Here is a 27,746-nt window from a genome sequence, read left to right on the forward strand (position 1 = left end):
AGCTATTAAAAATTCCATCGGGAGAAGTTATTTGCCTTTGTGCAACTCATTTGCTTTTCTTTAAAAAAATAGTGATAGTGATAGCCAGCTTTTATTAAACAGGTACTATATTCCCGGCACGCTACTAGGTTTTTAATATGTATTCACTATCTCATTTTACTTTAAGAACAGGATTATTTTTTTCATTTTGCAAATGGGGAACGTGATGCCCAGTAAGTGGAATGAATTGCCCAAAGTTGAAATTTATATCTAGATGTGACTGACTCTAGGCTTCCTTGTACTTTAGTAATGACATGTACGATTTCTTCGTTGTGTCTGACCCTGGCATGGAAGTCTTTGAAAGGAAAGGTGACAGCTGTCAATAGGTACCCTTTTGGGAAACTCCTGTCTGCTAGAGACTGTGCCAAGTGTTTTACTTACATTAACCTATTTATTCTTCCCAAATCTAGGAAATAACTATAATTATCTCCATTTTACAGTTGAGGAAATCAAGGTGCGGAGAGGCTCAGGGGCATTTAGTCAGTGGTGGAGATGGGATTGGATTCCAAGTCTTATGGCTGCAAAACCCATGCTCTTATTCAGTCTGTTATACTGCATCAAAATTTTAGGATGAGAGTTTTAATTTTTTTAATGAGGTATGGGGCTGTTTTTCAAAGACGGTAGCTTCCAGGTATTTGCTGCTAATCGTGCTTAATTTTTAGCTGAGTAATAATAGCCAGATTCCTGGCAGAAGCTATTAATGCTACATTTGCCAGTAAGCTAGAGCTGTGTTCTATCCCAGAGCTAGCTGTAGGCTCTAGCATCTCTTCCATGGTCACAGCCCTCAGAAGTATAATGTGTAACTTGTGTTAACACCAAGGAGGGTGGCATTTCCCAGAGCTTTAGTTCTATAACATGGAAGACCTCAAACCTCAGCCATGCTTCAGACTCACAGTAAAGTGCATTCTAATTGGTAATCGGTGCATAAGGAACCAAAGAAAAATTTAATTAAATGCTGTTGTGTGAATTTTCCAGTCATTTTATGCCTGTTGAAATGATTTTATTTAGTTTAAAGTCTTCTTCCAGTGCTCTGCCCTTCCTCTTTATAGTATAACTTTATCAAGATTTTGTGCCTTTTCTCCTATAAGGGTTTAATTACCATCATTAAGGATTTAGTCTGCTCTACATTTACTTAACTCTGTTCCCTGTGTGCTAAGGGGCATTTGCTGTAGTGGAAAGAGCGTGGCGATTTGGAGTCCTACAGACTGTGAGCAAGTTACTTAAATCTCCATGAGCCTCAGTTTCTTCGTAGTATAAAATGGGGCTAATCATATTAAGTTGTACAGATGTTGGGAGGAGGATTAGAGATAATGTATTTAAGTTCCCTAGCACATACTCAAAACTGATTGACAGACTCTGCTGAGAGGATTTGCTTGCTAACTGGTACAGATTATTTTCTGAAGTTGTAATAGGGTCTGTTCTACTTTGATCTCCTTTTTGTCTTGTTCTTTTTAGTGGGTGTTCACAAGAATTGTCTTCAGTCATGGCCTTGGGTTTAAGGTGCTCCCGCTTGGTCCACCCTGCCTTTTGCAACTTCCTTGCAGCCTTGACCAGACCTGTTTCAGAAGTTACGCTGAAGACAGTGAGTGGAAGACAGAATGACCACGGGCAATACCTGGCCTATCCAGCTGTACCAATCCGTCATTTCGCTACCAAGAAAGCCAAAGGTAGAGGCATGACCTCCTCACCCCTGTCTTATATTTAGCCCTTGAATTATCATAGCTGGAAGGGATCTCAGAGATGTTCTGAATTTCTCCCCATGCCTCATGAGGAAACGGTATCTCAGGTGGTTCAGTTGATTAGCTTAAAAGGTCACAGTGACAGAGTTGGTATTAGAACCTGTTTTGTCATTGCCATGCCGCCTCTTTTGTTATTATGGCTCAGAAAATGCCTAATTTCTTTTAGATTTAGAATTAGAGGTATAAGTGCCAAGCAAATCAGAATACTTGTGGCAGGGATCAACCTGCCTTCTCCTTATAGGAAGACCTGCGTTGGAAATAATATTAAAAGCAGAAGGTTGTTGGGTGAGGAGATATTAGAGCCGTGGATTTAGATGGATGATCTTAATGGCTTGTGTCATCCAAGAATGAGACCTTGATACAACTCAGGTCTCAGCTTAAATGTCGCTTCCTCAGGGAAGCCTTCCCTGACCTCTTAGGCTGGGTCAGGTCCCTTGTTACATGCATTTGTGCACACTGTTACTTTACCTTTGATGTACTTAAGCACAGCACTCATTAATTAGTTAATTATTGTTTGTTATGTCTTCCTTACTGGACCCTGTGAGGTCTATGTCTTTCTTGTTTAGCAACTAACAGAGCCTGACACATAGTATGTATCAAAAAATTTTGTTGAAGGAATGAATGAGTGACAGAAAATTGTCAAGCAGACCTGCTATTTGCAGTGGTGGCTCAGGGGTTCCACTCCTAAGGATGGTGCTTGAAATACCCTACTGAATATTTTTCCCACTGCTTTTCTTTTATGGTTTCATGCAGACCTTTTCCTTTTCTGTTAATAGGAAAATCAACAAGTTGCCAAAAGAGCTTTAATGCATAGAAGCCTTATATTCAGTTAATAACTTTGATCTATAGGTTGCATTATATTTTTTTAAATTCACATACATTTAATAATTTAATTTGATCCTTATAATTATCCATTGAAGGAATTGTAATTATCCAGTGAAGAAATTCTTCTAATTACCTAGTGAAACACAGATCTCACCATTTTGCAAATGAGGAAACTGAGGTCCATATGTAAGACATTTGCCCATGATCATATCGAGTTAGTGGCAGAACTGGAATCCAGGTCTCCTGATGTCCACAGCATTGCAGTATTCTAGTGCACTAGATGTTAGCTGCAGCGTGTAAGCAGCATCTTTTCATATTTCATTGGCTGTTCAGTTTTTGTCTTCTTTGATTGCCTCCTAAAAAGTTGGTTGACTTTTTCCTTTAGATTTATTGGATTCTTTCTATATTAGGAATGCTAATCCTTTGTTGATTGTATATGTTGCAAGTATCTACTTTGCCTTTTTACTTTATGATGTCTTTCATTGAACATAAGTTTCAATGTAGTCATATTTTTCAGTTCTTTCTTTTATCATTTGTGCTTTTTCTGTCTTATTTAACAAACCCTCAGCTATCTGAAAGTCATAAAGCTATTCTTCTGTATTTTCTTCTAAATCTTTTAAAGGTTTTTACTTTCCACATTTGGGTTTTGAATCCATATGGAATTTATTTCTGAATATGATGTGAGGTAGGGAATCTAATTTTATTTCTTTTTAAAATGGATAATAAGTGTGTCAACCTCACTTATTGAGTAGCCCTTCTTTACTCCCAGATTTGTAATGCTTCCACTGTCATATGTCAGGTTTCTTTATAGGTATGATTTATATCTGAGTTCTTGATGTGTTGAACTACTCATCTCTCCCTGCACTAAATTCCTTAATGCCTGAATCACAAGTCTTGAATCTAGTGGTACAAATCTTTCCCCTTAGAACACGCTAGCTTTTTCTTTTTCTTCTTCTTGGCCTTTTGCTCTTCTCTATGAAACTTGTATTGTCAGGTTTTCTCCATAAAGATCTTGCACAGTTCTTTAATCAGGTTTATTTCTAGGCTATCATCATTTTTGTCACTTTTGTATATGATGTTTTTTAAAGTAAATTTTTGAGTGATGTACACAGAAAAGTGCATACATACATTGTAAGTGTATGGCTCAGTGAATTTTCACAAAGTGAACACAACCATGTAACCATCACCCAGATTAAGATATAGAACGTCACTTGTACTCTGGAAGCTTCCCTCATGTCCTTTTAAGTTGTCACCCTTCAAAAGACAGCCCTTGACTGTCTTGACTTTACCACCACAGATTTGTTTTGCCCTTTTTGAACTCAAGATGTATTCTTTCATGCCTGGCTTCTTTTGACAGCAATCTACATGTGAGATTTGTCCATGTTGTTGCCTGTAGTGGTTGTTGGTACATTTTTATTTCTTTATAGTACCCCAGTGAATGCATATACCATGATTTATGTGTGTTTTCTATAGTTGATGGATATTTGAATTGCTTCCAGTTTTGAGCTAAAATAAATAATGCTGCTATGAACATGCATTTTGATGCCCATATGTATGCCTTTCTGTTGGGTGTATACCAAGAGGAGGATTGCTGAGCCTTCGGTTATGCGTATATTAAGTTTCAGTTCAGCTTCAGAACATACAGTTCTCCAGAGTAGTCATGTCAGGTTACACTTCTTCCCAGAGTGTTTTAGCTTTCTATTTGCTAAATACCCACTGTATGCTTGTGAACACTTGGTATGGTCAGCCTTTTTAATTTTAGCCATTCTGATGGATGTGCATTTATATCTCATTATGGTTTTAATTTATATTTCATTGATGAATAATGATGGTGAGCACCTTTTATTTGCTTATTGGTTATTTGGATATCCTCTTTCCAGTCTTTTGCCCATTTAAAAAAATTGACTTGTAAGAATTTTAATGTATTCTAAAGATAAGACTTCTGCATATATATATATATATATATGTATTGCTGATAATAATTGCCTTTTCACAGTGTTTTTTTAATGAACAGAAGTTCTTAATTTTAATGTAGACCAATTTATCAATCTTTTTCGAGTAGTGCTCTTTTTTTCCTTTTTAAGAAAATTTCCCCTACCTTAAGGTCATAAATATATTCTGTGTTATTTTATACAAGATTCATTGTTTTAAGTTTATATCTTTTTAAAACTTGTGTGTTCTATTTGGTTGCTGGTGAATAGGAATACTTTTTTTTTTTTTCTTTTTTGGCCACACCATGCAGCTTTCAGGGTCTCAGTTCCCTGACCAGGGATTGAACCCAGGCCACAGCAGTGAAAGCCCAGAATCCTAACCACTAGGCCACCAGGGAACTCCCCAATTTTCTCTTTGTTTTTGAGTTAGTTTTAGTAAATTATATGTTTATAGGAAGTTCTTGGCATAAAGTTGTCCATAATAGTCTCTTAAGATTATTAAAATCTCTACTGTTTTGGTGACTGTGTCCCCTTTTTCTTTCTTAGTATTATTTATTTGTGTCTACTTCCCTTTTTTAAAAAAATTAATTTATTTATTTATTTTTGGCTGACTTGTGTCTTCGTTGCTGCACGCGGGCTTTCTCTAGTTGCATCAAGTAGGGGCTACTCTTCCTTGTGGTGCGTGGGCTTCTCATTGCTGTGGCTTCACTTGTCGCGGATCATGAGCTCTAGGTGTGTGGGCTTCAGTAGTTGTGGCCCGTGGGCTCAGTAGTTGTGGCTTGCGGGCTCTAGAGCACAGGCTCAGTAGTTGTGGCGCATAGGCTTAGTTGCTCTGCAGCATGTGGGATCTTCCCAGACCAGGGATCGAACACATGTCCCCTGCATTGGCAGGCAGATTCTTAACCACTGCGCCACCAGGGAAGTCCCTACTTCCCTTTTTTAATCAATTATTTTTGACAGAAGTTTGTCAATTTTATACACCTTTTTAGAAAAAGAGCTTTTAATTTTTTTGATCTCTCTTTTTTAAAACTTTATTGACTTCTATATCGTTTACTTTCTCCCATGTTCTTGTTCTTTTTATATCCTTTGAGCTAGACAGTTAGTTCATTAATTTTCTACTTCTTTTCTTGTAAGCATTTAAGACTGTAAATTTATAAATACAACTTTAGGTACTTCCTACAAGTTTTTGTTGTGTAGTATTTTTATTATTGTCATTTTAAATATTTTAAAATTCCACTGTGCATTTTTCTTCAGTCCATAAGTAATTTTGAAGCTCAGAATTGTTATATCTTTCTGGTGAATTTTTTCTGTTTTTATGAAGTACTTCTCATTGTTTCTAATAATGCATTTTGTTGTAAAATCAATTTTGTCTTAATATAACCACACCAGCTTTCTTTTGATTAATATTTGCTAGGGTTATAATTTTCTCATGCCCATACATTAAACTTTCTGTGAGCTTATATTTTTGTAAAATCTCTTGTATATATTATATACGACTAGATTTTAAAAAAATCTTACTGAGAGTCTCTAACTTTTAACTGGTTCTTTGGTCTGGGTACTTGTATTTCTATTATTTTGTACTACCTCTTTATTGAGGTTTTCTTTGTTTCTTCTTTTCTCCTTTCTATTGAATTAATCAAGTTTCTTTATTCTTTTTTCATCTCTGTTGATTTGGAAGGTATACATTCTATTTCTTATTGTTTTGGTGGTTACTTTTAATTTCTTTTCTATGTTTTTATAAAAATAAAGCACCTAGGGCTTCCCTGGTGGCGCAGTGGTTGAGAGTCCGCCTGCCGATGCAGGGGACACGGATTCGTGCCCCGGTCCGGGAAGATCCCACATGCCGCGGAGTGGCTGGGCCAGTGAGCCATGGCCGCTGAGCCTGCGCGTCTAGAGCCTGTGCTCCGCAACGGGAGAGGCCCCAACAGTGAGAGGCCCACGTACCGCAAACAAATAAATAAATAAAAAATAAAGCACCTATGGAAAAGTGCAGCTATCGTAAGAAAATAATAATAAGCTTGATAATTTTCACTTATATAATTTTTACTTATGTAATCAGCACCCAAACCAAAAACCAGAGCATTCCCAGCATGTCAAAAGTGCCCTTTTGCTCCCTTTTAGTAACTTACCACCTTCTACCCCTTGCAGGTAACTATTATTCTAACTACTAATGATGTAGTTTTATCTCTTATACTGTTTAGTATATGTTATTGTATCTGGATTTTGCACTGTACAGTCTGGATTCTTGTGTCTAGCCACTTCGCTTAACATCATGTTTGTGAGATTCATTTAAATTCTTCTTTGTAGTTGTAGATCTTTTCTTCTTATGGTTGTATAGTATTTCATTCATAAAGAATATTTATCCATTCTAATATTGATGGGCATAGCTTAAAATTTTTAACATGCATACTTGGTTTAACACTAAAGTTGAAGATATTATTTCCATTGTTCCTAGCTTCTGTTGTTGCTCTTGGAAATTATTTCTAGCTTCTATTGTCGCTATTATTCTAAATTTTGATCCTTTATGGATAATTTGTCTTTTCTCTGGCTGTTTTCACAATCTCTTTGTCCTTGGTTTTCTGCATTCACAAAATGTCTAGGTGTGAATTTACCTAGAATTTTATTATCCTGTTTGGAACTTGTGTTTCTAAATCTGAAGATTCACCTCTTTCATCAGTTCTGACAATTCTAAGCCATTAGCCCGTTAACTTAAGACCAGTGAGATTTCAAGCAAGATGGTGATACAAGCAAATAAATGTTCAAAAAAAAAATCACTCTGCTGCTAACTGGTTGGTTACTTTGGGCAAAACATTTAAATGGCTTGTGCCTCAAATTTCTCATCTGTAAAATGGGGACAATAATAATCTCTGTTCTTCCTAAGTCAGAGAGCTGCTTTGAATATCTAAAAGAAGAATGTACTTGAAATTGCATTGCAAATTGTAATATGGTATATAAATAGCTCAGGATCTGGCTCACTGTAGATGTTCAATAAAATTTGTTGTGAATGATCTCAATCAATATTTGTTGAATTCTTAATAAATAAACTAGTGTAGGATAATATTATTTAAATATTTTTATTCTTTTTCTCCTTCCCACACCCTCCTTAAAGAAATGCAAGACTATTTGTAATACTCACAGGAGTGATCTGTGTATGCATATACACATTATAGATGCATATGAAAAATCGCTATGATGGTTTAGATATAAATTAGAATTTTATTCAGTTCTCAGTATTGTTGCTTTCTAAAATAAAAGCCATTGTCACTACTACCGGCGGTGTTTAATGTTGCTAAGCTACTGTTGTTTTTTTGTCTGTACCAGCCATCAGATACTTTGCATATCCTTGTCTTAGGATTCATTTTTAAATGAATTAATATATTTTATGTATCTCCAATTACATTTTATGAAGACAATTCAATGGAAAGTTCATGGGTTTAAAATTAGGCACATCTGGGACCAAACCTTGTCTTTACTATTTCATGACCTTGTGACATTAGGCAAAGTCACTCTACCTTTCTCATCTTCTGTTTATTTTTCTGAAAAATAAGGAATTCATTCACTTATGGAGTGTCTGCCATGTGGATAGTGCTCTTTTAGGTATTTGAATTACTTAATTTGTGTCCTTGCAGCAACCTGGCAGTATAGATATTATTCCTGTTTCATAGGAAAGGAACCTGATATCAGAGAAGTAGAGTAACTTGCTCAAGGTCATAAAGGTCGTATGCATTATAGCGCATATTTTCACCTGGGTGTCTCATTATAAAACCTGTGCCTTCACTAATATCTGAGAAAGTACTTTGTGTGATGCTGGATCCCAGGTTGACAGTAAGTGTAGGCTCTTTTTTAGGGCCTACACTTAGTGACAATGTTCTGTAATTTTCTAGCACTTGGCTTTTTTCCCTGCACATAGTAGGTACTTCTTAACTCATTGTTTATTGTCTCTGTTTATGCTGCTGTTTTTTTTTATTCATTGAATGTTGACTTTCTAGCCAAAGGGAAAGGACAGTCCCAAACCAGAATGAATCTTAACACTGCCTTGGTTGAGGATATAATCAGCTTGGAAGAGGTGGATGAAGAAATGAAGTCGGTGATAGAAGCGCTCAAGGATAATTTCAATAAGACTGTCAATATAAGGACCTCACCAGGTTAGTGACTGAACCTGTGTTTTGGAGAGGGGCATAGTGGCAAAAACATCGCTTTGGCAGAGCTGGGTTTTAGTCCTAGCTTTATCACTTACTAATTGGTGACCATGGGCAGTTACTTCTCTGGTTTTCAGTTTCCTTGTCTAATTCCTACCTTCTAGCTTTGGGATGGGTAAATAAATGAGGTAACATGTGCAATCGTTCTAGCACAGTGCCCAGCACATATTAACACTACATTTATCCATTTAGCAAATACTTGCCTGCTATGAACTTGGCATTGTGCTGGTATAAAGTGAACAAAATAGGTATGGTCTTTGCTCTCATGGAATAATACTCTCAAAAAATGGAAATTTTATTATTGCTGTACTCTCTACACTTGTAGGTATTTAGTTTCACAGTAACTGACATCTTTGTTCTGATTTTTCCAATTTGTCCTATTTGGCCGTTCTTATCGCTTACTGGGCACCAACTGGCTGCAGACCTGCCCACCTGAGGCATTTGTGTACCCCTGAGCTTGACCAGGAAGATTCCGTTTGGGTTAATAACTTCCTGAAAGTGGCTTTCCTAAGTGGGAAATGTCAGAACTGTCTAGGAGAACTGTTTGCAGATGTGATGGAAGAAGTGAGTTGTCAGCTAATGGTGCAGGCAGGCAGGAAAAATCCAATTGCTGTTAAATTGGCCTTTTGGAAATTATCATCATCCAAGAGTCAAGCCCGGGACCCCCTCGGAAAGTATCTGTGGGAGCTTGCACTGCTCCCACTCACATCTTGCTTGGGGTAGTTCACAAGGAAACTAGAAAGTATTTCATGAACTTGTTCTTAAGAAAACCAAGTGAAAAGTATACGGCTTCATTTATAAACACCAGCAGAAACATACAGAGTTCAGAGACGAGATCCAGTGTGAAACCAGAAGACCATTCCGTCATTTGTCAGCCCTGGACTGGGGCATTTCTGCCTTTGCTGACAGTAGAGCGTGCCATTCAATCTCTCCCAACTGTTTATTTTAAACTTGCTTATTATTTTAGGTATGAAGCTGATAAAGTGCTTTGTCTCCCCTGTGCTTTCTGGCCTGTTAACATTCTGCAGCCGAAACCAGAGAGCAGTTTGAGAGGAGCTCAGGGAGAAATGTGATACTTAAAATTAGCCAGCAAGCTCCACTCTTGTTGAACTTAAAAAGATGATGGGCCTGGAAAGAGGTTGGGAGTGTAATTTGTTAAATGTTAACCTCTGCGAAAATGAGGGGCAGGAATGAGGCTGAGGGAGATTCTCGCTGGGGACAGATTGAGGGAAAAGGATTTGATGCATTATGTCGATACGGATTTAGGGAATGGGAACCACCACAATTGTGCACTGAAAAGCCCATGTTGGGACTTCTGTGGCAAAGGATCTTATGGCAAATCAGGAAGGCTGAATTAAGATCCGTTTTCAGAAGGCCTCCCATTGGTATTTCCTCTTTGCTTCTTTCTCTTCAGGGTTATGTCTGTGCAATGTTCTGTGTAGAAATTTGGGCCATGAAGAGACTTGGGTGAAACAGGCTAAAGACTTAGCCAGTCTTTTATTTTATTTTATTTTTTTGCCAGATTCTTCCATACCATCTTTCATTACTATCTGAACCAGCAGGCACTTTTCCTCTTACACGTCCATCTACCAGCAGTTTCTGTCTCCAAGATAGTTGATTGCTTTTAATAGTTGTCTAGGGCTTCCCTGGTGGCGCAGTGGTTGAGAGTCCGTCTGTCGACGCAGGGAACACGGGTTCGTGCCCCGGTCCGGGATGATCCCACGTGCCGCGGAGCGGCTGGGCCCGTGAGCCATGGCTGCTGAGCCTGCGCGACCGGAGCCTGTGCTCCGCAACGGGAGAGGCCACAACAGTGAGAGGCCCACGTACCGCCAAAAAAAAAAACAAAAAGTTGTCTAAAATACAGGTTTATTTCTTTGTTCATTCTTGTCCTCTCATCCATCCATCCATCCATCCGTACATTCATTTATTCATCAAAGCATTATTGAGCACTTATTCTGTGCTGATTAATAGGTGCTGTAGATACAGAGAGAAAAGACATTGTCCCCACCTTCCAAGAGCCTAGGTCCTAATGTGAAGGGATAGACAAGTAAACCAACATGTGTAAAACCATGTAGCAAAGCAGAGTGGTGAAGACCATGGCTTTGGAGTTGATCAGACCTGGGTTTGAATTCAGCTCCATTGTTAACAGCTCTTGTGACCTTGGACAAGTTATACTCTGTGCCTCAGTTTCCACATCTGTAAAATGGTGGCGCTGTCTCATAGGGTTATTGTGATAATGAAAGCAAATAAATTACACAAAGCATTTAGCACTACGTCTTGCCATGGGAAGTGTTCAGTAAATATTGGTTGCCATTATTGTTGAAGTGTGCATAAGATCCTCGGGAGCTCATAAAGGGTTTGTAATCCAGCCTAGGAGGTCAGACAGGATTTCTGAGATTAGATACAATCATAGCTGAGTGTTAAAGGGTGAGCAGGAGTTAGCTGAGCAGAGAAGGGCGTCCTCCGTAGAAGGATCCTGAGGCAGGAGAGGACAGGCTGTATCAGAGAAATTGTAAGTAGGTTAGTTTGGTTAAAATATAGGAGAAAGTTGAAAAGTAATAATAATAGCATCTATTGGGCACTTACATATGCCAGGACACAATTATAAGTGCTTTCCATAAACTCTTTCATTTAACCCTCATAACAACTCTGTGAGAGAAGTATGATTTTAATGCCCCATTTAGAAATCAGGAAACAGACGCCCAAAAGGTTGAAGGGACCTTCCTAAGGTCACACAGTCAGGAAGTGGCAGGGTTGGTATTTGAACCCAGGTCACTGGTTTTCAGAATCATGGGCTTTTCCAGATTGAAGCCAGTGGTGTCAACAGCCTTCTATCTTGTGATGGTGAATTGAGTACTGTGCTTCAAATCAGATCTTTGGGCCACGGTATGGTACTGCATTATTCTAACAACAATTTGCTGGGACAACTCCCAATTTGTTTAAAATATTGACCTCCAGCCCCCGACCCTTTACTCTTTGTGTATCAGAATGAGCCATCTGTGAGTGGTTCTTAAAGTGAATGGTAATGTTTCCTTTTAGTTTTCATTTGCATAGGAAATCAGGGAGTTTGAATAACACCCCTTTTCCATCTGTAACTATATACTTGCCTTCTTGACAAGAAAATTTTGCCCAGGGTTTTCCATAATTCAGATAGAGACAAAGATCAGATCCAGGATAACAGTGAAGTGGTAATAGTTGGTGGGGATTTTTTTGTTTGTTTTATGTTTTTTGTTTGTTTTTCTTCCTAAAGGGAATCTAAGTGCCAAAATCAAGGTGGTATCAGGGAGCAGTTCCAAACCTGGCTGCATGTCAGAATCATGTGGTGATCTTTAAAAAAACTACAAGCTCCCCCAAAATCACAGGCTCCCAAGCCCCTGCAGAATCAGGCTGTCTGGGGGTGGGGCCGAGGAATCTACGTGAGAAAGCTCCCTGGGGATTCTGACGCACAACCAAATTTGAATTCCACTGATAAGGGAAAGAGCCTTGATTAGAATTGGAAGTAAGCACACCTGGGTTGGAGCTTGGCTCTTCCTCCTTTTCCTTTCGTTAGCTCTGTGATTTGGCCCATTTAACCTCCCCAAGTCTCTTTGGTGTCAAGTGGAGACAGTGATAGTGTTTGGTGCCTATGGTGGACTTGCTTGTTTATATTTAGTTTTAATCCTCACTTTAATCCTGTAAAGTATTTTTTAATTGAGTCGGAAACCGAGGTACCGAGAACATGACTAACTTGCCTGAGGTTTCATGTTAGTAAATGGCAGTGTTGCTGGAGGGGTGACCAGCTCTTTCCAGTCTCAGCTCTCAAAGTCATGTGTCACAGGAAACCGCTCAGGGCCAGGCAGACCAGGACTGTTGGCTCCCCTGGTGCCGGTAAGCAGTTGCAACCTAGTTTTGTCAACATTTCAAAGCTCTTTCCATCACATGGCACCACTGCTCCTGTGGAAGCCCCTTGAACCATCTTGCCACATTAGTAAGGGATCCCTAAACATTAGTTGAATCTGAATTGATAGAGACTTAGATTTGGGGCTACTAAAGTCCTTCTGAATTCGAAGACCCTTTATTTCATTTTTCTTTTAGGATCCCTTGATCATATCACTGTGGTAACTGCTGATGGGAAACTTGCTCTAAACCAGATTGGCCAGATCTCCATGAAGTCGCCACAGCTGATTTTGGTGAATATGGCCAGCTTCCCAGAGGTAAGGTGGCCTTGCTAAAGGGGTCCCTCTCCGTCTTCTCTTTTGGAATGCAGGAGGCTGAGTCGAGTCAGGAGAACGTGTTCCCTCTAGTTTGGGATGAACCAAGAGAGAAGGCATGGGAATTTTAGGATAAGAAAAGCTCTCTTCCTGTTTGTAAATTCCTTTTCTGTTTAACTCAAACACTATAGAGGCCAGGCAAGTAATTTGAATACTGACACGGGCCCCATCTAAGACAAACGGTAGTGGCAGTGCAGTGATGGAAGGGCCGGGGTAAACTAGCTCCCGTGCCCTGTCTGAAGGGAGCAGCCTTTGCCCAGCTATTGCTGATCCTTCCTGGGCAGAAATGCAGGCCTGGTAATTAGATGTTACCAGGCGTTAAGGTGTTTGTTTACAGAAGAAGCCAGTAACCCTGATTTTTATGTAAGATCTTTGTTAAATGTTGATAACTAATTCCCTTTTTTGTGTGCTTTGTTTTAAGACTATGACAAAACATAATGGGCCACGTTTGCTCTGTGGGCCACCAGTCTGTGACTTTTGCATTAGTATTTGGAGCAGACCTTCCAGGAATTCACATTCCTTTCAAACTGGACTGACCACTGCAGAATGTTGCACAGAGCACAGTGCTTCCAAGGCTGGAAGGTGGGTTGCATTAGATCATTGCAACCTGGAGGCGATGATTTTAAGTCTGGTTGAGGAAGGTAAATGGGTTTTTCCTTATTGGTCCAGTAAGAATTGGCCTGGGTTGGGAATCCTTGAGGACCTGGAATCTGGTCCCACCTGTCCCGCCAGCTGGCTGTTTGACCTTGTGTAGGTTGTGTCACTTTCTGGGTCTCCCATTTCCTCACCTGTTAATGTGAGGTAAAGGAATCTGAAGTCTCTCCCTATTCCGATGGTCTGTTTCAGTAGTTCTAGCCCAAAGACAGAGACCAAAGTTGAAACTGCTGGATTTGATAAACTGGGTTAGAGATGTGAGTAAGGGAAAGCCCTTGCTATGAGCAGGCTATTTCAAATCGGAGGGCTCTTGTAGCTGATGTGCTAGGCACATTTGTGAGGGGTATTACTCACTCCTCCACCAATCTATTCTCTATACTGCAGCCTGAGCGAACTTGTAAAGATGTCTATTGGATTATGTCATTCCCAGGCACCGAGTTTATCAGTGGCTTCAAGTAATCTTTAAATAAAAGATGACTGTGGCCTAGAAGGCTTTGCATGAAATGGCCCCTGCCTGTCTCTGCAGATTCTCCAGTCTTATGCCACTGTCACCCTTGCACACGGCTCTAGCCACACTAGCCTTTCAACTCCTCAAACCCTTTGCGTCCTCAGGGCCTTTGCACATGCTCTTTCTTTTGCTCGGAACACTCTTGTCTGGCTAATTGCTACTCATGTTTTGGATCAGAGCTTACATATTACTTTCTCAGGGAAGTCTTCCCTAATCTACCCAATCCCAATTATTCCTCCACATTTACCACTTTTATACAGCCCAGTTCTTTTTCTTCATTGTACTTGTCATTATCAATAGTTATACAGTTTTTTACATCTTAATTTTCCAGCTCACTTTCACTAGATTGTAAGCTTGGAACGTAGGAATCATATCTAACTTGCTCTGACTTATGCAAGTGCCTTACACTGTGCCTGACACATGGATGCACTCAGTAAGTTTTCCTCAAATGGATGAATACTTGTCATTAGGTTGATGGAAGGGAGACACTCATTCCTGGTGTTACCGAGGAACAGAGTAATGGACAAAAAGGGAACTGTCAGCTCTTTCCCTTTCTGGCCCCTCTGAACCACTGAGGCCTCTCTGCCTTGTTCGTCTAATCCCACAGGCACTGCGGGCCAATTTAGGGAATAGCCTCCTAATTACACAGTTTGAAGACCTCATCAGGCAGATTGCTTTTCAGAGCCAGCCACTTCTGTTATTAAATAGCAAATGGCATTCACAGAAGAAGCACCTGATTGGCCACCAGAGCATCTTATGAGGCAGGAGGAGGTATTAACAGCTTAATTTTTTCTTAGGAAGTTGGAGTATATCTTCATTTTTCAAGCAAAGCATCTTTGCCATTTCTCCAAGTTGAAATTCTGTGGGTTTTGAAAAAAAAAAACATTTACAGTCATCTCACTAGAGAGGTTCTTTACAAGGACAGAGTGAGGAAGTGTGAGTTACATTGTCTTTTGAATTCCTTTATCTCATCTGGTGTATATATTAAACAAATAACTCTAACTAAACATTTCCTTCCTCCAGTTTAGAAGCTGTCCGTGCAGTACCCAGGTTTATAGCTTCAAAATGCTGAGCTAATCCTCACTGTGTTTATATAATTCCTTTCTGTTTCATATGCGGTTGGCTTTCTTTTCAAACCTGAGCATTTCTGTGTCATGCCCTAGAGACATGATGCAGATTTACATGCAGAATCTTTTCAGATACATCAAGGACAGAAAACTGCGTTGCATTTGTTAAGCATGTGTCCTGCTTGATAAATGATGCAGTTGCTGCCTTCCATAAACTTGCCTGCAGCTAGAGTTAATGATTGGGAAAAAAGAAGGGAGTAAAAAAACCACAGCATGATTTGAACAAGGCAAATGAAAAAAAAAATTTCTGCACGCTCCATTATTGCTCTTGTGGCAGTAAGAAAGCAAATGTGTGGTGAGCGTCTACGGTGTGACCAGGCACTGCTTTCTCATGTTGTGCTTCATGTGATCAACACGGATACTCTTTATTTCATTATTATTATTATTGTTACCTTTATCATTAAAAAGTGTTTTTATTTATTTTATTTATTTATTTATTTTTTTACATCTTTACTGGAGTATAATTGCTTTACAATGGTGTGTTAGTTTCTGCTTTATAACAAAGTGAATCAGCTATACTTATACATATATTCCCATATCTCTTCCCTCTTGCGTCTCCCTCCCTCCCACCTTCCCTATCCCACCCCTCTAGGTGGTCACCAAGCACGGAGCTGATCTCCCTGTGCTATGCAGCTGCTTCCCACTAGCTATCTATTTTACGTTTGGTAGTGTATATATGTACATGCCACTCTCTCACTTTGTCCCAGCTTACCCTTCCCCTTCCCTGTGTCCTCAGGTCCATTCTCTAGTAGGTCTGCGTCTTTATTCCCTCCTGTCCCTAGGTTCTTCATGACCATTTTTTTTTTTTTAGATTCCATATATGTGTGTTAGCATACGGTATTTGTCTTTCTCTTTCTGACTTACTTCACTCTGTATGACAGCCTCTAGGTCCATCCACCTCACTACAAATAACTCAATTTCGTTTCCTTTTATGGCTGAGTAATATTCTGTTGTATATATGTGCCACATCTTCTTTATCCATTCATCTGTTGATGGACACTTAAGTTGCTTCCATGTCCTGGCTGTTGTAAATAGAGCTGCAATTAACATTGTGGTACATGACTCTTTTTGAATTATGGTTTTCTCAGGGTATATGCCCAGTAGTGGGATTGCTGGATCATATGGTAATTCTATTTTTAGTTTTTTAAGAAACCTCCTTACTGTTCTCCATAGCGTCTGTATCAATTTACATTCCCACCAACAGTGCAAGAGGGTTCCCTTTTCTCCACACCCTCTCCAGCATTTATTGTTTGTAGATTTTTTGAGGATGGCCATTCTGACTGGTGTGAGATGATATCTCATTGTGGTTTTGATTTGCATTTCTCTAATGATTAATGATGTTGAGCATTCTTCCATGTGTTTGTTGGCAATCTGTATATGTTCTTTGGAGAAATGTCTATTTAGGTCTTCTGCCCATTTTTGGATTGGGTTGTTTGTTTTTTTGATATGGAGCTGCATGAGCTGCTTATAAATTTTGGAGATTAATCCTCTGTCAGTTGCTTCATTTGCAAATATTTTCTCCCATTCTGAGGGTTGTCTTTCCACCTTGTTTATGGTTTCCTTTGCTGTGCAAAAGCTTTTATGGATACTCTTTAAAATTAAAGTTTATTCCATTTTACAGATGAGGGAACTGAGGCTCAGAGAAGTAGAATCTCTTCTGCAGGTTCACGCTGTTGTGGTAAAGCCAAGATTTGAGCATGGGTCTGTTGGACTCTAAAGGCTGTGCTCCTTTCACCATCCATTTGTTAATTCCACAAATATTTTTTTAGTCCCTGCAAGTCAGCTGTTGACTGGAACCCAGATTGTCAAGGGTTTGTTCACCTGTCTAGAAAAGTTTCATCATCTTTTGCCCTGTAGCGTAGACACGCACATAGACGCGAATGAGTTAGATTTATTAGTTTAAGAACAGTAATAGCAGACATTGCTAATTGCAGCACGCTTGCCTGACTGACCCCAGGTGGGGTCTGTGATCTTTCTCGACCCAGTACTCCAAGCAGCTGCAACCAGCGAGTCAGTGTTATCACTGGAGAGCAGCCTACTGGTGGGCATCCCTTCAAAGAGGGGGTAAAAGCTAGGAGAGGGAAATGCGATAGAAATATGTGCCTTTTTGTCTGAACCACGAGTAGTTCAGAAGTCATGTTGGAAAAATGACTGTAATTCCCTGAATTTCTGTATCCTTCCATATCAAACTAAAATATACATGTTTAGAGTATTTTAGAACTATCTCTTTTAGTAGATACCTTTGCAAATGAAACCTCTCTTGGTTCACATTTTTTCTGCATGTGAAAGGACACAGAACATGTATAAAATAGTATAAAATAAGGGGGGTTTTTTGTGTGTGGGGGTTATAAACATGAAGTAAAAGTAAGGAGATGAGTTTTTCTAGCAGGTCTGAGTCAGTGCATTAATATACTTACTCAACAAGCTTTTACTGAGCACTTAGCACACACTAGGCCCTGAGCCTTGGACTGGGAATATGTAAGTACTGAGACATAGTTCCTGCCCAGCTTGGAAGCAGCAGTGGGTATTCCCTTGCTTGCCTGGGAAGGCTGTGTGGCAACACTTGGGTCAGAGTGTGAAAGGAGGATGGTGGTGGTGGGATGATCCAGCTGAGTTATCAGTCAGTCAGTGAGAAGCTTCAGAAAAGGAAGGTTAGGAGACTTGAAAGCAGGCCGCTCCTTCAAAGTGGTCATTCTCCTTTTATTGTGAACTTTAGAAATCTGTGTTTCATTTTATTATGGAAGATGGCAGTTTTCTTGCAGAGGAAAATTTCATTTCTTCATCCAGCTCTTTTATTTACCTTGGCCATACCCTTTATACACCAGACCTAGTTCCAAATTCTTTTTGGCTATTAGAAAAAAATCAAATTCCCTGTGCCACAGTTACTGAATACATTGAGCTAGGGGATCTGGAAGGTAACAGAGACAAAGTAACATCACTGGATAGAGTGGTAAATGGAAGCATGATGAACGAGGTCTTCACTCCCTTGCTCTTGGCTTTCAGGGACTGTATCTCTGTATGAGGGATGTGACCTTTACCAGCAGGTCTCTGCATTCGTAAGGAAGGGACTGTACCCGGTTATGTCCAAGGTCCCTTCCAGCTCCAGTAGTCTATGGTCAGAGGTGCATTTTAAGAATTTACAATTTTAAGCAGTGGACGCACTGTTAAATTCTGTAGCCCGAGGGGATGATCTGTCTGCATGTGGAATGCCGGTTTGTCTTTTTGACCTTATGATAACCTGTCATGTCCCTGTAGAATTCAGGTCATTTAAAAATGAAATGGATGAGGTTTTTAGGCACTCCCTTAAAAAACAAAACAAAACCTGGGAGTAAAATAGGTGTGCAACAAACCCCATTTATTTAAACCAGAAAGTCTAGGGAGGAGCTCAAGGCTGGGAATTGGCTCTGTGAATCCAAGCAATGTGGATTGGCTCTGGTCAAACCTAAAATTCTTTTGAAAATGTCAGAGGCCTTGTTTTCATGAATTCCACATTGTCATGCCAGTGAAATTATCTGTCTTCCACACTGCTTTCTTTTATGCTTTAGGATTGCAAGCCAGGTGTGGTTATAATGTTGCTTGAGGTGAGATGAGGCACTTGGGGAAATCAGCGTACCAGTGTGCCACCTGGCACGTTAGAGAGCAAGGCTGTGTCAGAAGAGACCCTGGAGGATGTCAGGACAGCAGTGCATCAGGGAATAATATTCAGTATTCTGAAATAAGCCATAATGGAAAAGAATATGAAAATGTATGACTGAATCACTTTGCTGTACAGCAGAAGTTAACACAACATTGTAAAACAACTATACTTCAATAAAATAAATTAAAAAAAAAAAAAGAGGGACTTCCCTGGCGGTGCGATGGTTAAGACTCTGCGCTTCCACTGCAGGGGGCATGGGTTTGATCCCTGTTCGGAGAAGTGAGATCCTGCATCCCGCATGCCTCGGGGTGCAGTCACAAAAAAAAAAAAAAAAAAAAAAAGACAGCAGTGCTTCAGCTAAGTGATGATATCAGCTCGTCGTTATTTGGGGGTTTTATGCGTTCTTCATTTATTGAATACGTTTATATAATAGCGCCCCTTGCCTGGGTGTTACAGGCACCCAGGCACAGAACAAGATGCATGGCTCAAGTTACCTCATTTAATCCTCTTTGAGGTACAGTACCGCAGGGTCTCAGATTACAACATGGAGGCTCAGAGAAGTCAAGCTTGTTGCCCAGGGTCACATGGTTAGCAGAGCCGGGATTTGAGCTGAGATCTTTCACGCTACCTTTCTTGGTGCACACACCAGCAGAGATTCGTTGCTCATGCCAAAACATGAGTGAGGCTGGTGTGAGCATAGATGCAAATGAGTTAAATTTATTTACTCATTTCAAATCGGCACTGGTATATTTTGAGTGTAAAATGTCAACTGGAATTTTTAATGTATAAAATCTTTCAGCTGTCTTTACACCAGTCTTTGCACAGATCAGCCCTCCTCCCTTGAGGATTTATTGTGGTTTTGATTTGTGTTGCCTCAAACCATTGAAATCTTTTCAAAGAAGCAGAGCTGTTTTCTTTTTCTTTTTTCTTTCTCTTTGCTTTTTCCCTCCCGCAGTACACTAGTACCAGGAGTGGACATAGTTTGCTATTCAGCTTGATCAAAGCACTCTACACCAATGTAACTTCCTGATCTTACTGGTAACAGAACTAAATGTTTCCATGTTCTGCCAAGATGGGTTGCCAGTTATCGATGGAGGGCTTGCATCTGGTAATAATTATTTACTAATTCTGTTTACCTTTTGATCTGGTTTTCAGTGTACAGCTGCAGCTATCAAGGCTATAAGAGAAAGTGGAATGAATCTGAACCCAGAAGTGGAAGAGACGCTAATTCGGGTACCCATTCCCAAGTACGTCTGGCTGAAATTCGCATATTTTGACGTAATGGGGCAGTTGTCTTTGGAAGGAGACCAACACTCCATGATCCTGTTATACTGATAGGGTACTTTACCTGTACGTCTCATCTTGGCAGACTCCAGCATCTTTTGAGATCCGGTTTACTTATTCAGATGCAGCAGTGAATCTGACAAAGCTCTTGTCCTCATGTATTTTACATTCTGATTGGGAAGATAGGAGACATAAATAGAGAAAGTCATTCCAAATAGTGAAAATGCTGTGAGGAAAGAAAAGGCAATGTGATCCAGTAGAGAGTGCCTTCATGAGAGTGATGGTGGCAGGGACAGCTTTAGCTGGGGAGGACTCTAAGGGAAGTCACATTTTTACTGACAGTTGAATAATGAGGAAGAGCCAGCCTAGGGGAAGAGCTTTCCAGGCAGAGTGAACAGATAGCCCAAAGGCCCGGAGTCCGAAAGATCCCGACACTTGTAATCTCTAACCCAAGTTCCCTGAAGAGTCATTTTCCCATCAATCCTCACTTGTTGAAGAATTTTAGGCATAAGAACGGAATATTGTTAATTACGTAAATATATAGAACTTAGAGTTTCAAATGCATAAAATTATGTTTATTTTTAAATTAAAAAAGAAATGATAAGGGCTTCCCTGGTGGCGCAGTGGTTGAGAGTCCGCCTGCCGATGCAGGGGACACGGGTTCGTGCCCCGGTCCGGGAAGATCCCACATGCCGCGGAGCGGCTGGGCCCGTGAGCCATGGCCGCTGAGCCTGCGCATCCGGAGCCTGTGCTCCGCAACGGGAGAGGCCACAACAGTGAGAGGCCCACATAACGCCAAAAAAAAAAAAAAAAAAAAAAAAAAAAGAAATGATAAGACCTTGGTATATTTGATGAAGAGAAAGCCCTTGTGTCTGAAACTCAGTGAGGGAGGGAAAGAGTGGGGCTGGGGGTGATGGGCTGGTGAGAGGAGGTGCTTCAGGTGTTACAGGCCGTGGTGAGGGGTGTGGGCTGTGCTCTCATTGTAGTGGGAAGCCATTGGAAGCACTTAAGCAGAGGAGTGATATGATCTGATGTTGACTTTTCGGAGGTCTCTCTGGCTGCCAATTAACAAGTGGAATGTAGGGAGACAGGGCAGACGCAGGGCGCACAGTCGGGAGGCCACTGCAGTAGTCCAGGTGAGATATAAATCTTCTCAGATTCAGTAGCAGGCAGAATCAGTTTCTCCTTCTGTAATCTCATTTCTTAGTTGTTTCCAAACCCCTGTTCCTACACAGTGCCTCACATCTAGCAAGTCCCAAATAAGTGTTGAATTCATTCATTCAGTCACTCAACAAATATTTATTAAGCACTAACTACATGCCAGGCCCTCTCCTAGTTGTTGAGATAGCGCAGTAAACAAACAACAAGAAGTCCCCATCCTCCCAGGGCTTTCTTTATTGTCGAGTAGGCACAGTAAAAAGAAAAACAAATAAATACGTAATGTAATGTCAGGTGATGATAAGGACTATGAAGAAAAATCAGCAGGCTAAGGGGATAGAGAGAGTTGGGGGTTTTATTGTAGGCAGGAAGGTTCAGGAAGGAAGTGACGTTGGAGCAGAGACCTAAGTGGAATGAATGAATGAAGCTTCCAAATAACTAGAAGAGAAGTGGAGTGTGACACTTGTTGAGTCATTGTGTGCCACACATCATCCTGTATTCCTTTATATAGATTGCCTCATTTGTCACGCAATCTCTGTAAAGTAGGTTTTTCCCCAGGTGTGGAAATTTAGGCCTCAGAGAGGTAAAGTAATATCTCTGAGGTCACACAGCTTATGCTGAAGCTGAGACCTAAACCCAGGTTTAGTTGATTCTAACGCCTCGTGATGTACCCATGCTAGCAACAAGAATTAATACCAACACTGAGAGTCCAGGAACTTTCCCACTGAACTTGTTTCTCGCTTTATGGCCAGAAAATGGCCTCCTTATTCCATTGTGTACTTGGTACTCTGTAAGTCAGAATTAACACTCTGCTTTGAAATCATGTTAATTGGGAGCAATATAATCTAGTGTTTAAGAAGCAAATAAACCTGAGTTCAAGTCCAGTACCTGCTTGCTTGGTTAGTTCATTGATTTGCTTGGCAAATTTTCTACAGATGTGTAATGTTCCAGCCTCTGTGCTGGGTGCTGGGGACGTACGTGGACCTGATGTTTGCCTTTGTGGAATTCAAGGCAGTGCCGGGCCCCTTGTTTATATTACCGGCAGCTTACTTGTGGAGTTTACTCTTACCCATAGTTTATAGATGAAAATATTGAAATTCAGAGAAGTTAAGAGACTTGCTGAAGATCACATGGCCAGTTAGTAGCAGTCAGGATTTGAATCCTGAGTTTTTCTGTTACCAAGTCCAGGCTCTTTCTCCTGCACTCTCTATATAGATGGGTAATTCTGGAAAGTGCCAAGTGTACTCATGGACATCAGAAGCAAGACTTGCAAGTGGAATGGCTAGTAGTCAGCAGCTTTATCTTTTCCTTCTTGCTCTCCTGTCTGTGAAATCTTGGAAAAGCCACTTAACCTCCCTGAGCCTTGGGTTCCTGATGCACACGATGGAGGGGTTGTTCTCAGTGGTCTGCCAGGTCCCTTCTGGAGCTCCAGAACGCTGTGATGCTGTGAATTTATGCCACTAAATGCTCGTTGCTGACTTGGATTCTTCTTAGAGTGGCCCATTGTAGATCATATGTTTCTTTCAAAGAGCTCGTTGATATAATGTGCACCTCTGCAGCCCCACACGAGTTAATGATTGCCCTTGTGCCTTGTATATAAGTTTGAAAGATCAGTGAGTTTAACTTGAATTTCCAAAGACACGGGGATCTGTTACATTATATTTTGCATTATTTTATATTGGTTAATGGGCATAATCCAAGAGAAAGTTGATGGACCAAAACCGTCTGCTCCTGCAAACCTCATTTTTTATATACTTTCTTCCCTTTGACAAGGTGGTAAGGTCATGAGGCCCCTCACTGAATTATACGTTTGGTAGTTTTCCAGATAAAAAATGAATGATCTGTTCTTTATTATGGAGGCTGTGTCATGTGAGAGGATAAAGGCTGATTTAGATGTAAAGGGGACCAAGGTTTTTATTTGGTTTTGGCAGTAACTTCCATATGACTCTGGGCACGTCACCCTAACAGCTTGCTGCCTTCTAGCTCCTTATTTGTAAAATAAATGAAATAATACATAATGATAGCTAGAGCTTTGGTGAGATTAGCAGAGAAAATAGATTAAGTAGCATGATCTCCTTAGAGGAAAGAAGCTATATAAATGTAAGATACTAATATTATTTCAGTAGACATAAATTTTTCCATATATACATAATTTTACTTTAGGAGAAAAGAAAGGAGTGAGGACGGGGACTGATATGTTGAGTACCTACTATGTGCCAGGAACTGTTAGGTGCTTGACATGTACAGGAAAAGTCTAACGGTTAAATTTGTGCCTTGTATCACAAAAGCATGAAATTGAGTTCTGACTCTTCTGCTTTTTAGCTGTGTGACAATGGCAACTGTCTCTACCTCTCTGAATCTCAGAGACCTCTTCTGTAAAATATTTATGGGACTGGCCTTATATAGTTATTGGGAGATTTCAGTGAGATAATGTGCACAAAGCTTTTGATGGTTAGCAAGCACCCAGTTAATGCTAGCGAATGTTCCTTCATTCCTTTTCATAAATAGATAGGCGCATCCCTCCCTTCAAAGGATGGGGAAACTGAGATTCCAAGAGGTGAGGCATTGGCTCCAGGTCACACAGCTGGTAACTGGCAAAGCTGCAAGGAGGAAAATAACACACTAAAGCTTATGGTGGGAGTTTGGGAGGTGGGAGGGAATCAGAAGCATAGATTCCCATGATCAGTTTCTGATGCTAAAATTTCAAGTTTAGTTCTATAAAAATTTACCTTTCCTGGGCTTCCCTGGTGGCGCAGTGGTTGAGAATCTGCCTGCTAATGCAGGGGACACGGGTTCGAGCCCTGGTCTGGGAGGATCCCACATGCCGGGGAGCAACTGGGCCCGTGAGCCACAACTACTGAGCCTGCGCATCTGGAGCCTGTGCTCCGCAACAAGAGAGGCCGCAATAGTGAGAGGCCCGCACACCGCGATGAAGAGTGGCCCCCGCTTGCCACAACTAGAGAAAGCCCTCGCACAGAAACGAAGACCCAACACAGCAAAAATTAATTAATTAATTAATAAACTCCTACCCCCAACATCTTAAAAAAAAAAAAATTTACCTTTCCTGGTTGATTGTGATTCTTCCTCTGCCTGAGGATAGTCTGTAAGTTTGCTTTTTTGCCGTCACTCTGGATGCTGCCCAGAGCAAAGTTGTATTTTCAGTTGCAACAGATCTCAGCTGGTACCTCACCCTCATCACACTCCTCTGATTCTTATATTCTTATTTAAATGAGTCAACTGAGTACGTGACTCTTCCTATAATCTGCCTCTGATCATTTTGGGAGGTAGGCGGAGAATAAATCCTAAAGCCATAACAGGTCAACCTTGGAGCCTGGGTGGTGCATAGCACCAAGCCTTCTTTTCAGAGCCTCTGCGAATCCAGCTGTGTGTGTGGCTGTGTGCAAGTTTTTCTCCTGGCTGTCCTCAGTAAAATGACATTGGACCTTACAGGCTCTGGGTTACATTCGTCTGCAGTGACACTGTGTATAGCTTTTGTTTTCTTCTCTGGCCAGTGTTCTTCCGTTTAGAGCAGTCCGTCAACTGGACGGATTCTTTGAACATTCCTGTTAATCAAGATTCACTGAAATAGTTTCTTCTATTTTTCTTTCTTATTTATGTAATCAAGTTCTGGGTCCTATTTATAAACCACCTGCACTACAGGTGTAATGCCTGGAGGTACTGTGCTGAATGCTTGGGGGTTTCTCCCTGAATTCTCACACCACCGCTCTGAGGTTGGGAGACTACTCTTGTGCCCACTTGCCTAATGGAAGACCTGAAGCTCCCAGGAGTCAGTGCCCGCTGTCACAGGGCTACCAAGGGGCAGAAGCACGACCGAACTCAGGTCTTATTTACTGCCTTTTTCCCTGTTCTTTTCTCCGGATAGCAGCTTTTTCTGGTATATCAGTCTTCCACTTCTTAATCAGGGACCCTGAAACGTTTTGAGCAGTTTATTTTGATCAGAGGCCCCACCCCATTCACATCTTCATTATGCCCCCAAACAAACAAACAAATACTCCCTTACTTACTGTTTTACCAAATATTGATGAGAAAACCACACGAAGTAGAATGAGGGTGCTTTGGTTTGAGAACGCTGAGTTCATGTCTGGCTTTAAAGAAAGCTGTAAGGAATCATGAATTCACCGAAGAAATCAAAGTGCTCAAGATTGACTCATTCCCCCCGCGAAGCTGCATCCTTCCTGGATTGTCCTCCTCTTTCATTATTTCTTGTCAGTATCTGCGTTGGTTTTACTTTAAGTAGGATTAAATAAACAAGTACCTCCATCCTGTTCTCCTTAGGGCACTACTTTTAGCACCGTGATTTTCCAGATTTTTTTTCTGTGCAACTTCAGACGTGTAAATCTCCTTCTCCATCTTTCTTATGATGGTATGGGATTATATTACACGCACTCTTATGCAGTTGCTTTTCTTTCCTTTTCTTAAAAACTTATTTATTTATTTATTTTTGGCTGTGTTGGGTCTTCGTTGCTGCACGCAGGCTTTCTTCTAGTTACAGTGAACAGGGGCTACTCTTCGTTGTGGTGCATGGGCTTCTCATTGCAGTGGCTTCTCTTGTTGCGGAACATGGGCTCTAAGCGCCTGGGCTTCAGTAGTTGCGGCACGTGGGCTCAGTAGTTGTGGCTCGCGGGCTCTAGAGCGCAGGCTCAGTAGTTGTGGCGCATGGGCTTAGTTGCTCCACGGCATGTGGGATCTTCCCGGACCAGGGCTCGAACCCGTGTCCCCTGCATTGGCAGGCGGATTCTTAACCACGGTGCCACCAGGGAAGTCCCTGCAGTTCCTTTTTTTAACTTAATGTGTCATTGCTCTCTCTGAGGAGAGTTCTTCCTTACTCTTTTTAAGGGATACGTAGTGCTTGCATGTTACGTATAACATTAAATCGTTCTCAGTTGTTGAATATCTTGGTCGTTTAAATTTTTTTCTCTTTTACTAACAGTGTCATAATGATCTCCTAAGGATCTTCCTTTTCTTCTGCTGGGAGTGGGAAGTGGTAGAGGCAGGACCGTAACTGGGGAAGAAGTGAATGGAATGTGGGGGGCCTTGGTGTAGCTTTTGTTCCTTGATTGTCTCAGTGCTTGTTTGCACCAGTGTGCTGCATATTGCTGAGCTTCTTGGAGACATGGACACTTCAGGGCCAGACAGCCATCTGCAACACACCTGAGTGACCCCTCCAGTGGTCCTCAGAGCCAAACTTGACATCACTGTCTCAGGAAACCCCATTGATATTTGAAGGGCCTTCCTGGCTCACTGCATGGCAATACTATTAAGCAAAATGACTACTTACTGAGTGCAAACTATATTCTAGGCCTTATGCTATATTTAAGTCATTCTGTTATTCCCTATTTTTTATACATGAGCTAAGTAAGCCTGAGAGAGGTTAAATAACTTGTTCAAGTTCATTTAGCTAATAAGGGTAGAGTTGTGCAGGATTTAAATATGGGTCTGCTTGACATCAAAGTCTATTCTTAACGTCTATGGACCTCTGAGAGCACTTTTTCTTTTTGTAATAAGGGGCAGTAATTGGTATTTTAAAATTTAGTTATATACCAACCCAAAGCATGTGGAGCATAAATGGCCAAAGCTCAAGTCAGGATACATAACCTGAAGTAAGTTTATGCCACTTTCTGGTGTGAGAAACACTCTGGAATATAAAGGATTTGTTTTGTTTTTTTTTTTTAGTTAACTTTATTGAGGTGTAACGTACATACAAAAAATGAACCCATTTCAAGTGTACGTGATGATGAATTTTGACAAATATAGGTCAAATATATATCTTGACTGTAACCACCATCTCAGTCAAGATATAGACCAGTTCGGTTGTCCTGAAAGTTCCCCATGACCCTTTGCAAGTCCTCTGGCCCCAGGTGACCACCTAACTGCGTTTATGAGAATATAAAGTTTTTATGCTGAAATGTGAAACTTCGAGGGTATTTGTAAATTTATTCAGCAGGTATTTATTAGCACCTACTGTGTGTCAGGCATAGTTCTAGACATGGAGGACACGGCAGTGAATAAGCTAGACAAAGCCTCTGCCTTTGTGGAACTTCTACTGGGGAAGTGGACAGTAACACACAGGGAGTGTGTGTGTCAGCTGGCCATATTTTTCTCTCTGTGGAGAAAAATAAGGCAGTGAAAAAAATTAAAGGACGTCATAGATGGGGCTAGTGAGTTGGTGCAGTTTTAACTAGTGTGTTCATGGCAGGCTTCGGGGGAAGGTGATAACTGAGCAGAGAACTGAGGACATGAGAGAGCAGACTAGGCTTATATTCAGCACTAAGGCAGAGGAAGCAGCAAGTGCAGAAGCCCTGAGGTGAGAGTCCACCGAGGGTGTTCAGGGAACAGTGAGAGCGCTCATGTGTCTGTAGCAGAACAAGGGAGGG

General features: G+C 40.8%; 1 protein-coding gene across 3 annotated transcripts in view; it reads left to right on the forward strand.

Annotated features, from left to right (window-relative positions):
• MRRF (mitochondrial ribosome recycling factor) overlaps positions 1-27,746 on the forward strand; it is a 56,026-nt gene that overhangs the window by 3,296 nt on the left and 24,984 nt on the right. Inside the window, exons 2-5 of one of the 3 annotated variants that reach the window (XM_065879108.1) lie at positions 1,495-1,706; positions 8,524-8,679; positions 12,808-12,926; positions 20,065-20,156. In XM_065879108.1, the coding sequence (XP_065735180.1) occupies positions 1,523-1,706; positions 8,524-8,679; positions 12,808-12,926; positions 20,065-20,156 (551 nt within the window). In that variant the 5' untranslated portion in view covers positions 1,495-1,522. Of the gene's footprint in view, positions 1-1,494; positions 1,707-8,523; positions 8,680-12,807; positions 12,927-20,064; positions 20,157-27,746 lie in introns of those variants that run through there. The other 2 variants (XM_065879109.1, XM_065879110.1) reach the window with 2 other exon arrangements.

This window comes from Phocoena phocoena, chromosome 6 (genome assembly GCF_963924675.1).
Source record: "Phocoena phocoena chromosome 6, mPhoPho1.1, whole genome shotgun sequence".
Lineage (NCBI taxonomy): Eukaryota > Metazoa > Chordata > Mammalia > Artiodactyla > Phocoenidae > Phocoena > Phocoena phocoena.